Consider the following 10,870-nt stretch of genomic DNA (forward strand, 5'->3'; position numbering starts at 1 on the left):
TCATAGAGTGGCTTGGGTTGAAAGGGACCCCAAGGATCATCAAGTCTCAATCCCCTTGCCACAGGCAGGGGTGCCAGCCACTAGACCAAGTACTAGATCAGATTGCCCAGGGCCCCATCCAACCTGGCCTTAAACAGCTCCAGGGACAGGGCATCCACAACCTCTCTGGGCAGCCTGTGCCAGCACTTCACCACTCTCTCAGTAAAAACTTCCCCTAGACATCTAATCTAAATCTCCCCACCTTTAGTTTAAAACCATTCCCCCTTGTCCTATGACTATCTACTCATACAAAAAGTTGTTTTCTTTCATGTTTATAAACTCCCTTTAGATATTGGAAGGCTGCATTGAGGTGTCTCTGAAGCCTTTTCTTCTCCATGATGAACAAGCCTAGTTCCTTCAGCCTACCTTCATAGTAGGGGTGTTCCAGATCATCTTCGTGGCCCTCTTCTGGACCCTCTCCAAAAGCTCCTCATCTTTCCGGTGTTGAGGCCCCAGGCGCGGATGCAGTACCCCAGATGGGGCCTCACAAGGGGAGAGTGGAGGGGGACAATCACCTCCCTGGCTCTGTTGGCCACCCCACTTCCGACAGAACCCAGGTTACCATTGGCGTTCTGGGCTGTAAGAGCACACTGCTGGTTCATGTTCAGTTTTTCATCAACCAGAACCCCTAAGTTTCAAGGAGTTCTTCTCCCAGTTTGTATACTTATTTGGGATTACCTCAACCCAAGAAGTCATGAACTGCCCGATACAGCTCAATGTTAGATGACAAAGGGGAACAAAGAGGTGGTAAAAGACCTTTTGAGGACCTTAGATGCAATCATAGAATATTCTGAGTTGGAAAAGACCCATAGGGATCATTGAGTCCAGATATTGGCTCCACACAGCATCACCCAAAATTCAAACCCTGTGTTGGAGAGCATTGTCCGAATGCTCCTTGAACTCCATTAGCTTCGGCCTGTGCCCACTGCCCTGGGGAGTCTGTTCCAGTGCTCACTCTCTGGTAAAGAACCTTTTCCTAATCCCCAACCTGACTGTTCCCTGATGCAGCTCCATGCCATTCCCTCTGGTAAAAATATAAACAATCAGAAGAATCAGGCTAAATCTGAGTCATAAACACTGCCTTCCTACACCAATTTGCTGGTTCTGCAGCTGCATTTGATGCAGCAGTTCATAGCACACCATTAGATACAGGAAGATACCTTTCTGGAAAATCTCACCTCAGTTTTGAGGCTGCCCACGACATGGAAAGAAACATCCAAAAATAAGAACAACGAACTATTTTCAGATAATCATCTTTAAAATTTGCTTTATTCTCAGTTGGAAACTTCATATTCTTAGCACTACTCTAAATTTCAAAGATTTCACATTCTTGTTAAAAAATAAGTAAATATTTTAAAAATATCAAAACATGCATTGGAGTAATGAAAGTCTCATGGTGAAGAACCTTTCCCTAAAACCCAATCTGAACCTCCATTAGCCCAGAAAGGGTTAAGCTTAAAGTCAGCTGTCAGATCAAAATGGACTGCTCACTAAGGAGAAAAAGAAAAAAAGAAGTAAAACAAAAATCCCCCCACCAAAACAGTGACGTCGGGATGAGCTGAGTGTTCCCTAGCCAGTTTTGGGTTCCTCTATCAAGCTCTTATCACAGACTGTGCCTGCATAACCCAGACATCGAGGGATTAGCTAATCAGTTCACACAGGCAAAGCCTCTGCTCAAGAACTTTTAAGAAGTCCTTCAGGAAGTGTTTGTGGGTAAGGGAGGTGAATTTTTAAATCTTTCTGAATCCTACCTATACATTTTTGACTGACCTTGAAGACACATAAATCACTATGATAGCAGGGGAGAGGGTTAAATGAGTGGTCTCTATAAAAACAGAGAAATACTGAGATTAAAAGTGATAAGGCCTTTGAAAATAAAACCAAAGCCTGAACTTATTTGAAATAATTAAGTATTTGAAGAACTGTTTGCTGTTACAGGACAGCACACCTTGGGTATCAACCCTGAGTTCACACACATAACTTGCACATAATAATGGAAGAAACTTCAAATGCCGCTGACAAAATCCTCACTGTTTAGAGGACATCCATTTCTTATTCAGATCGTTATCGTCTAAGATTGAAAACTTTAAAAATGCATACAGTAAGATACAAAGTGGACTGTAATGCGATTAACTTCCAGGCAATCAAAGTCTCTGTTCTCTTCATATTTGAAATAGACGGTTACAAACTAAAGGACTTATCAGGGCAGCAGTAAATTGTTGTCACCACTGCTACACAGCTGAAAGTCATCTAACAGTCCTACACAATATCATGTAATAAATATTTTAGAAGTTTACATTCCAAATTAAGTGTATGGTCTGGCACTAATGGTTCAAACATAATAGGAAAAACAGTTTTGCCAGCAGAATTTTCACTTTAATAGGTTTGTCAATTACACACTGCAGATAAAGGTGAAAAATTACCCGTATCTGTGTGATCTCATGCATTACATGACGGCAATCAAGTTACTGACCTGTTATAATGGAACACAAAATAGGTCACAAAATGATGCAAGTGCTCTAGCAGAGCTGAGCTGAGCAGCAGACACATATGGCTATAACATTAAGCAACAATAAAATAAACTTGATTTAATTAGTATGCCTAACATAAAGCTGTCTTTTATGTATATAATAAATAATGATAACGGGACAGCTGTATAATCAAGATGAACTAAAGTATGCCTTGTGTTCCAATTAAGCAGCTTTTATTGTAAAATATGTAAAATGTTTATTAAACCAAGTCTGCCTGGCAGTGTCATTTTTAAACAAAGATATGTAATGTGTACATATTGAAACATTCAGTTTTACTACCATTAGCCTAAACAATACCTCCCGCATACCCCTTTTCAAACTTCTTTTAAAAAGAACAATATGCTAAAACGATACTGAAACTAACAAAACATTTTAAATATGTCAAAAGCTCAAAGAAAGTCAATTAAAACAAATCATGAAATTTATTTCTTCAAACCATTTAATTCTTAAATCATTTTAGCTTCTGAAATCAAGTCACATGAACTCTCCAGAAATAATTAAAGAGCTTCTTATCATTCACCAACTATAAAATATTGCCCAGCACTAAGTACAAAAGCAAGCATAACCCCCTCTGGATTTCAGTGAGACTTAAGAGGCAGGATTTATCTGCTCTTAACTACAGAAATCTACAGCGTAGAAGGCTTCAGCTGAGCTAGCCGTCTAGACTTCCTTTAAGATCAATGGGCAGAAATAGGGATTTCTAACATCAACAATAAGTCAAGTGATTCGTACATCTGTCTAGTGATGAAGTCAGTCATGCCCCAGAAGCACTTGTTCCCCTCCCTGAACTACAAAGGGAGTTCAAATGACTAGATGTAATGCACATACACGTCTTGGGAACAGCAAACTTCAGAGAGATGAGTACACCACAGGCAGTTCAAGCTCAGATCTTTTTTTTTTTTTAAAAAAAGGGCCTAACCAAATAGTGAAACAACGCAGGGCTAAAATTAGCACTTTATTATAAGAAGCTTGTAATCCTAGGTCTCCTGAATCTCTCTGAAGAAATTAATAAAACACAAAAATCATTAAAAAAATTGAGAACACCTTCGTGAACATTTAGCAGCATCCACACACAGAAAACTTTGCACACATGTGCTAAGTAAGACATGAGAAGCATTAAGCACATCCAGAATTACATGCACATAAACCAACCTGTTTAGCCCTTCATGATGTTCCTGTACACTGGAGTTCAGTAGGATCATGTGAGCAAATTGTACTTTATTTCCTCCCATTTGAAAATGTGTGAACTCTCATTTTTAGATATGAAAGAAAACTACCTTCTCAGCCACAAGAATATCAATACTGCCATACCCGTATTACATACTTAACTCTTTGCAGATTTGAGCTATTTTGATATTTTGCATTCTGAACAAAATCTGCTGACAAGGTTGGACTTCTTAAAAACTGTTGGTTTTGTTTCCCCCTATCATGCTGATGTAATGACACTTCTTTAAAAGAAATACCATATCAGATTTTACAAAGAAGTATCCTAAGTCACTCAAAAGTTCAACCCTGTCACTCTTATTAATGAAACATTACTTAGGATTGATAGCAAGGACAGTGTATGAAACACAGAAGGCTTAAAGAGATAAAAGGATTCTGCTTTGTTCTATTCCCACCAGAATAGACCAAGTAAAAAAACAGGACTTAAGGAAGAGATTTCTGATTGCTTTAAATTATGTATACATTGTAATTACAAGATGAGAATTCTTCTTGCACTTGTTTTACTTCTCAAAGAGATTTGTTTGTTTTTCCTGTGTCACTTACAACCTTATCTAGTCAATCTGCCACACATTACTGCTATGAGTACCACATTTTTCATGCGTGAACACAAAAGGGAACTTATTCTATAAAGCATGCTGTTCAGAAATTAAAGCGAAACTCAGTGGTGTACATTCTTCTGTTCTTACATTGGCAGAGATGTTTTCTTACCAAAACATAGCTGCAATCAAATCAACTGGATGTAACCTCACTTGCTTTGGAAATTGAGGACATGCTTTTCATTACAGCTTTACAAGTGGAAGTCAGATCTTTAGTCAATTACAAATATTCACACGTGCCAATAACATTCAGTTACATTAAATATAAATCCACAATTGGCATTTTGAACTCTGAACTATAATCTCGGGCTGTCAAGAAAGTAGCTATATCTTCAACTTCTACCTACTGCAACAAGTGCAACAAGTAGTTCCTAAACACAGGATTTTGGAACAGGTTTATTTTTTATTTTTTTAAAGAAGCAACCACAGTCCAGAAGATTACACAGAGATTATTTTGCATCTTCCCTCTTTCCATATTAAAAACATATATTGAATAAAATACCACCACACTTTTCAAATTTTATCCAAGCAGTTCCATTCTCACAAGTTCTTAAAATCTGCCAGATCAGTACTTCTCAGTGAACAAATTTCCTTCAGATAGCTTGCAAGAAAGCATGGCTTTCCTACACAAATTTTATACTGGCAGAATGAAAGGTGCGACGGCCCAGAAATGAGCAAACGTCCTTCAGACAAGGCATAGATTCCTAGTAGCCTACTAAAAAGCATACAGTAATAGACCAAAGCTTTACTAACAATAGACAAAGCTTTATTATAGATACTAACATAACTATAACCACAATTAAATCTATAGCATTTGAGTAATAATTTATGAAGCACTGGAAGACAGTGAACTATGAAAGTGACTTGCCAAATATTCACAACCAAGACCACAGAAAAGAAATTACGTTTTGCACTTTAACTCAGTTTAACGACTACTTTATTCAAATTAAGAAAAGGAAATAATTTCTTCTGTCAGTCACTGATAAAAGCATAGAATGAAGAAGACAATGCAAACTTATTTTTAAAAGCAAAGCATTAAGAAAAAATTGCACTTATAAAAGACAACTTAGCAGCAATACAACGTGCTTAAATGTTACTTGGAGTAAGAAAGAACAAAAAAAATGAAAAAAGAAAAAAAAAAAAACCCAGAGCCTTCTGCAAATTTGCCCGCAGCCAGGCCCAACCACGGCGGCTCTTCGACGCCCTCATTCACAACAGCCGCAGCCGGCAGACGCTGCCCACTCACGCCCCCAAAATGGCGGCGGGACAGGGACAGCTCCTGTATCCACAGCCTCGCCTACCCTGCTTTAGCACGTCCCTTAGCACCTTTCTTAGCACCTCCCCGGCCTACAGAGCTCGAGGCTCCCGGGAATCCCCAGCCTACCTGCAGCGAGTTCCCCGCTCTGGGGGATGCATCTCGGCTCCATGGCGAGGGGCAGTGGCCGGGAGCTGCGCTCACTGATGCCGCCCTCGGCTCCGCGCTGCCCCTCGCGGTTGGCGGCCGGCTCCGCGCTGAGGCGCCGCGCCGAGGCAGGCAGGCGCCCGGATCTAACGCTGTATGGGTCCTGCTCGGCCCCGGCCTAAGCTGAGGGGACGGCGAAGGGCCGGGAAAGTAGGGAAGCCTTGCAGATGATGGCCGAATTAACAGCTGCCTCCCTGTCTTCTGTGCACCCTCCGTGAGGGAACTGGATGAGACGGACCCTGAGGAGAGTTGTGGAGGCAGTGGCTCAGTGCACGGCCTGGAGCAGTTCTGTCACATTTGCTTGTTGAAGTAGTGCTTTTACTTGGAGCTCATCATCACCAGACCCACCTAAAATGGCCTTGCACACTTTTTTGCACTGTGTGCTTGCTGTCAAGCCCAGTTAGTAGTAGTACTGAGAATGAAGTTTGATGGTGGTGATTAATTTGAGTCTCTTTAAAGATTTCTTATGTTCGGGTATCCATGAAATCATGAAACTTGGAAACAATATCTCGTTCACAGTAAGTTGGAAATACATTCTTCCTTTTGGCTGAAACTGTGTGACCAAAGTTTGTCAGTCATTTTATGAATCACAGAATGGCTTGGGTTGGAAGAGACCTCAAAGATCATCTAGTTCCAAACCCCCTGCCACGAGCAGGATTGCCAGCCACTAAATCAGGCAATAGATCAGGCTGCCCAGGGCCCCATCCAACCTGGCCTTGAACACCTCCAGGGATGGGGTAGCCACAACCTCTCTGGGCAGCTAGTACCAGCACCTCGCCATTCTATGAGTGAAAACTTCCCCCTGACATCTAATCTAAATCTTCCCTCCTTTAGTTTAAACCCATTTCCCTTTGTCCTATCAAAGAAGTTATTATTGTGTGTACAATTATATTATTTACACAGACTATGCCGAAAGGTTTGTATTAAGGCCATCTTGGCCGGAAACGGACAGAATAAGGCAAGGTGAGAAATCAGTAACAGAGCCAGTTGTATGGGATGGGGTTAGGTTGATCAGAATAAATGAGACTTTTCGGTATAGGAAGATTGGACTTTGTAAGTAGATGTGACAAGCAATATATACTTTTAAACTTTTCAACCCCATTTTTTATTCTTGGATAACTTGAACAGCTTTGTTTTTAACACTTTAATCCAATTCCTTCAAAAAAGCTTTTTTTTATCAAGATACATAGGGCTAGATTTCTGATCTAGTGTACTTTTAAAAATATAATTTGAAAAATAAATTTACCAACTCAACTACAGAAAAATATTAACACATTGGAACTTTCATTTCAGACATCAAATGATAAAAATAAGTTTGAATAATTTAAAGAGTATTTTCATTCTGGCTTTGTACTTATTTTTTCAATGAAGCCCAGGGGAAAAAATAAGAAAATAAAATATTCTTCAGCCTTTTTTTTAATCTTTTTTTTTTTGACAGTGACATACCAGCAGCCACAATTTGTTTGTTCTTTTCTGTGCATGCAAGTGATGCAGATACTTTTCAAAATAGGCACTCATTACGTAGAACAAAACTTCCATGTTTTCGTGTAATATTTTTAGTTATTACTGAAATAAATGATTGAGAGACATTAGTACTTTTACCCCCAAACCTGGGGGAAGAGTTAGGAAGAAGCAACTTCATTACTGTTTTAAAAAAGAAAGGGGCTCTAACTGCTTTATTTTAAAGTACCAGTCATACCTGCAAGTGTAGGCTAACGGAGAGGCACCTAATCTGAGACCTTCTGCTGTTAAACAGCTGTCTTGGGATGGGGTGATTTAGGCTTGATTATTTTACATTTAAGCATTCAAGATGTACTTAAACTTATTTTAGGTGCGTGGCCCTTTTATTTTGGATTTGGAGCTAGTAGTAGTTAAAAGCAACGTTGTCACAAACTTGTAAACTCATTGTATGCAACCTGAAGGATACCAGCCAACCTGCACTTCTTTTACAACTTCTGGGTTTTTATTTAAAGTGGAAGAATCCGAATATTTTCAAGATGGAAAAAGATGATTCCCCTCCACCTTCTCTATGGTTAAACAGAGCATCTCTTTGTTATTCATCAGAAAGCAGCAAATAAGGGCTCAATCCACTGCAGATTTACTTTGAGATATATGATTCTGGTCTATTGAAGATCACTTTTCAAAAATAATTTGTACCTTTTTTTAAACTTGTATTAACTTTGTCCTCAATATTCTCAGTGATTATATAATCTAACAGATCAGTTTTGTAATCAAGTAACAGTGAGTGCATGTGTGGATTTGTGCATGTGTGCAAGTTAGGGATAACCAATAAATAAAAAATAGAGATACAATTTCCATTTTAATATCCAAACACTGGATGATTAGCACTTCATGTGATCTCAAGCAAAGCAAAAGTAAAACCAAGCTTTAATTTCAAATAAGGAGTTTGTAGATCATGAAGGGAGCTAATTCTACTAGCTGAAGATAAATTCTTTTGATCTTTATTTTTGAAGGCGCCTTTTGATCTGAAGAACAGTCAAAGGATATATTAATGGCAAAAGGTCATGCAAAATAATTAGCTGCTTTTATTAATAATTAAATATAAAAGCAGTGCAGGTGTTTAATCACATTAGAGGTCATGCAATTTCAGTGTTTAACCAATCTATGCTGAATAATTATGAACAGGCCAATGGTCAACCAAGAACACAAAAGCACACCCTTCAATCAAATGTTAAGTATAAATAAATTATATCTCTGTAGAACATGCAGGCCCTGCTGTTACTGGATGCCTACCGTATCAACAACAATTTGAGCAAAAATGAAAGTAAAACTTTTCAATTGGAGAACTACAGTTTGTCAGAATTCATTAGACATCTTTATGTTTTAGTGTGTCTCAATTTGCCCATGGGCTGAAAGTGTCTGAAAATACATACAAAATATGTTGTCTCAAATGGTGTAGTTTGCAGTTTGGTATTGCTGATGTGGAGTGAGTGATTACTAACTTGAGAAGAATGAGTGAAAATCACTAACAGCGTCAGTGTCTTCTCATTTGAGCTTTCATTCTTCTGTGTTACAGTGCTGTATTTAATTAAGAATAAAAATTATGGCATTGTGCATCTTGATTACTTGGCATCAGATTCTTCAGAATGGATTGAAAAGTGTTTCCAGTGGCTCTGTTTTGTATGTATTTATGATGACAGAAATATGGTTCAGGTATATTATTAGCCCCTTTGATCATAATCTGCAATTCTAAACAAATCATATGATTTAGGATGTTCAGGGAGTTATGCAATGACTTCTTTGTTACTGTTCAGAAATAAAACGTTGCCATCAGGAAGGAGATTACACTTCAGCCTTGCCTTCTCATGCTGTTTATCTTGCTCCACAGCTTCTACTCTTAATAGAATCATAGAATCATAGAATCATAGAATGAGCTAGGTTGGAAAAGACCTACAAGATCACCTAGTCCAACCATCCACCTACCACTAACAACCCCACTAAACTATGTCTCCCAACGCTATATCTAAACGTTTCTTGAACACCTCCAGGGACGGTGACTCCACCACCTCCCTGGGCAGCTCGTTCCAGCGCCTGACCACTCTTTCAGAAAAGTAGAATTTCCTAATGTCCAGCCTAAATCTCCCCTGGTGCAACTTGAAGCCATTCCCCCTCGTCCTGTCACTAATAGTCTTTCTTGTATTCCCACACCTCCCAGCCCAAACCATTCTATGATTCTATGTCCCTCAGTAAAACATCTAAACATTTCTTGAGCACCTCTAGGATCTATGACTCCACCACCTCCCTGGGCAGCCTGTTCCAGCACCTGACCGCTGTCTCGGAGAAGTATTTCCTAACATCCAACCTGAATCTCCCCTGGAGCAACTTGAGGCCATTCCCTCTAGTCTTATTGCTGGTTTCATGGGAAGAGGCCAACCCCCACCTCCCCACAACCTCCCTTCAAGTAGTTTTAGAGAGTGATAAGGTCTCCCCTGAGCCTCCTCCAGAATAAATAATGCCAGTTCCCTCAGCCAGTCCTCATAAGGCTTGTGCTCCAAACCCCTCACCAGCTTTATTGCCCTTCTCTGAACACACTCCAGGGTCTCACTTATATAGCACTGTAAAATTGGATGCACACGTAAGATAATGACAACAGATTCCATTCTTTTCTATATGGAATATATTAAGCAAAAAGAAAACCTTTCCCATCAAGGATATCATCATTCAGAAACCAATATAAAAAGATCCCCACAAAACCAGATCAGGAAAAAAGGCAAAGCATCCAGCAGATAATCAGAATGATGGTCATGCTTCAGTGTTTAAAAACATGGCTATTGAACACCTAGAGCCTGTGAACTGGATATGGCCCGAAGTACTTTTCCTCCTTCAGTCCACAAAAGGGAAGGCAAACATTTTCTCGTTTCGTGGAAGCTTATATTGTTTATACACACAGAGGCGTGTACATGACTAGCCGTTAATGACCTACTCCTCTTGGCCAAGCAGTCCTGTTTCAGCTTCAAAACTGGGGCAAATTCTTCCCTCAAAAGACGTACATTGCTCTCTTAGATGGGAGGGGGAGGGCAAGCTAATCAGCAAATTGTCATGGTTTCATTCAGTTGAAAGGAGTTTTGTCAGTTTGCTCTAATTGTAAATGTGTCCCACTGTGTTTAACAAGCTTATACAGTTAACACATTCATTTTTACTGGTGTCAAATGTAGGCTTCAAATTAAATTATTACAAATGTAGATTCTTGAAGCCCAGAATTCCTTGTATCTAGCGAATAAGGAAAGGAGATTGGAGAAAAAAAAAATACTGCTCAGAAAAACTTAATTTTTTTAGAATTATAACTTTGATTTCTATTGCAATATATACTATAAGTAGGATAGGTCATGTACAGAAATATGCACCTATACTGTATATACACATAGATTAATAGATAGATACATAGACAGGCAGACAGATAGTTACATGTGAAAAAGTGAAACAAATTATGGTAAAGAACCAAATAAAATGATGTTGGTTATTTGACTAATATATTCCAGCTGGCTTCTAAAAATAAA

General features: G+C 39.1%; 1 protein-coding gene across 1 annotated transcript in view; it reads right to left on the bottom strand.

The window, feature by feature from the left end:
• The window catches only part of MEI4 (meiotic double-stranded break formation protein 4), a 76,140-nt gene extending 69,745 nt beyond the window's left edge, over nt 1-6,395 (bottom strand). The window contains exon 1 of the mRNA XM_021393156.1: nt 5,775-6,395. Coding sequence (XP_021248831.1) covers nt 5,775-5,817 — 43 coding nt within the window. The 5' untranslated portion in view covers nt 5,818-6,395. The remainder of the gene's footprint in view (nt 1-5,774) is intronic.

The sequence above is a fragment of the Numida meleagris genome, chromosome 3 (assembly GCF_002078875.1).
Source record: "Numida meleagris isolate 19003 breed g44 Domestic line chromosome 3, NumMel1.0, whole genome shotgun sequence".
NCBI lineage: Eukaryota > Metazoa > Chordata > Aves > Galliformes > Numididae > Numida > Numida meleagris.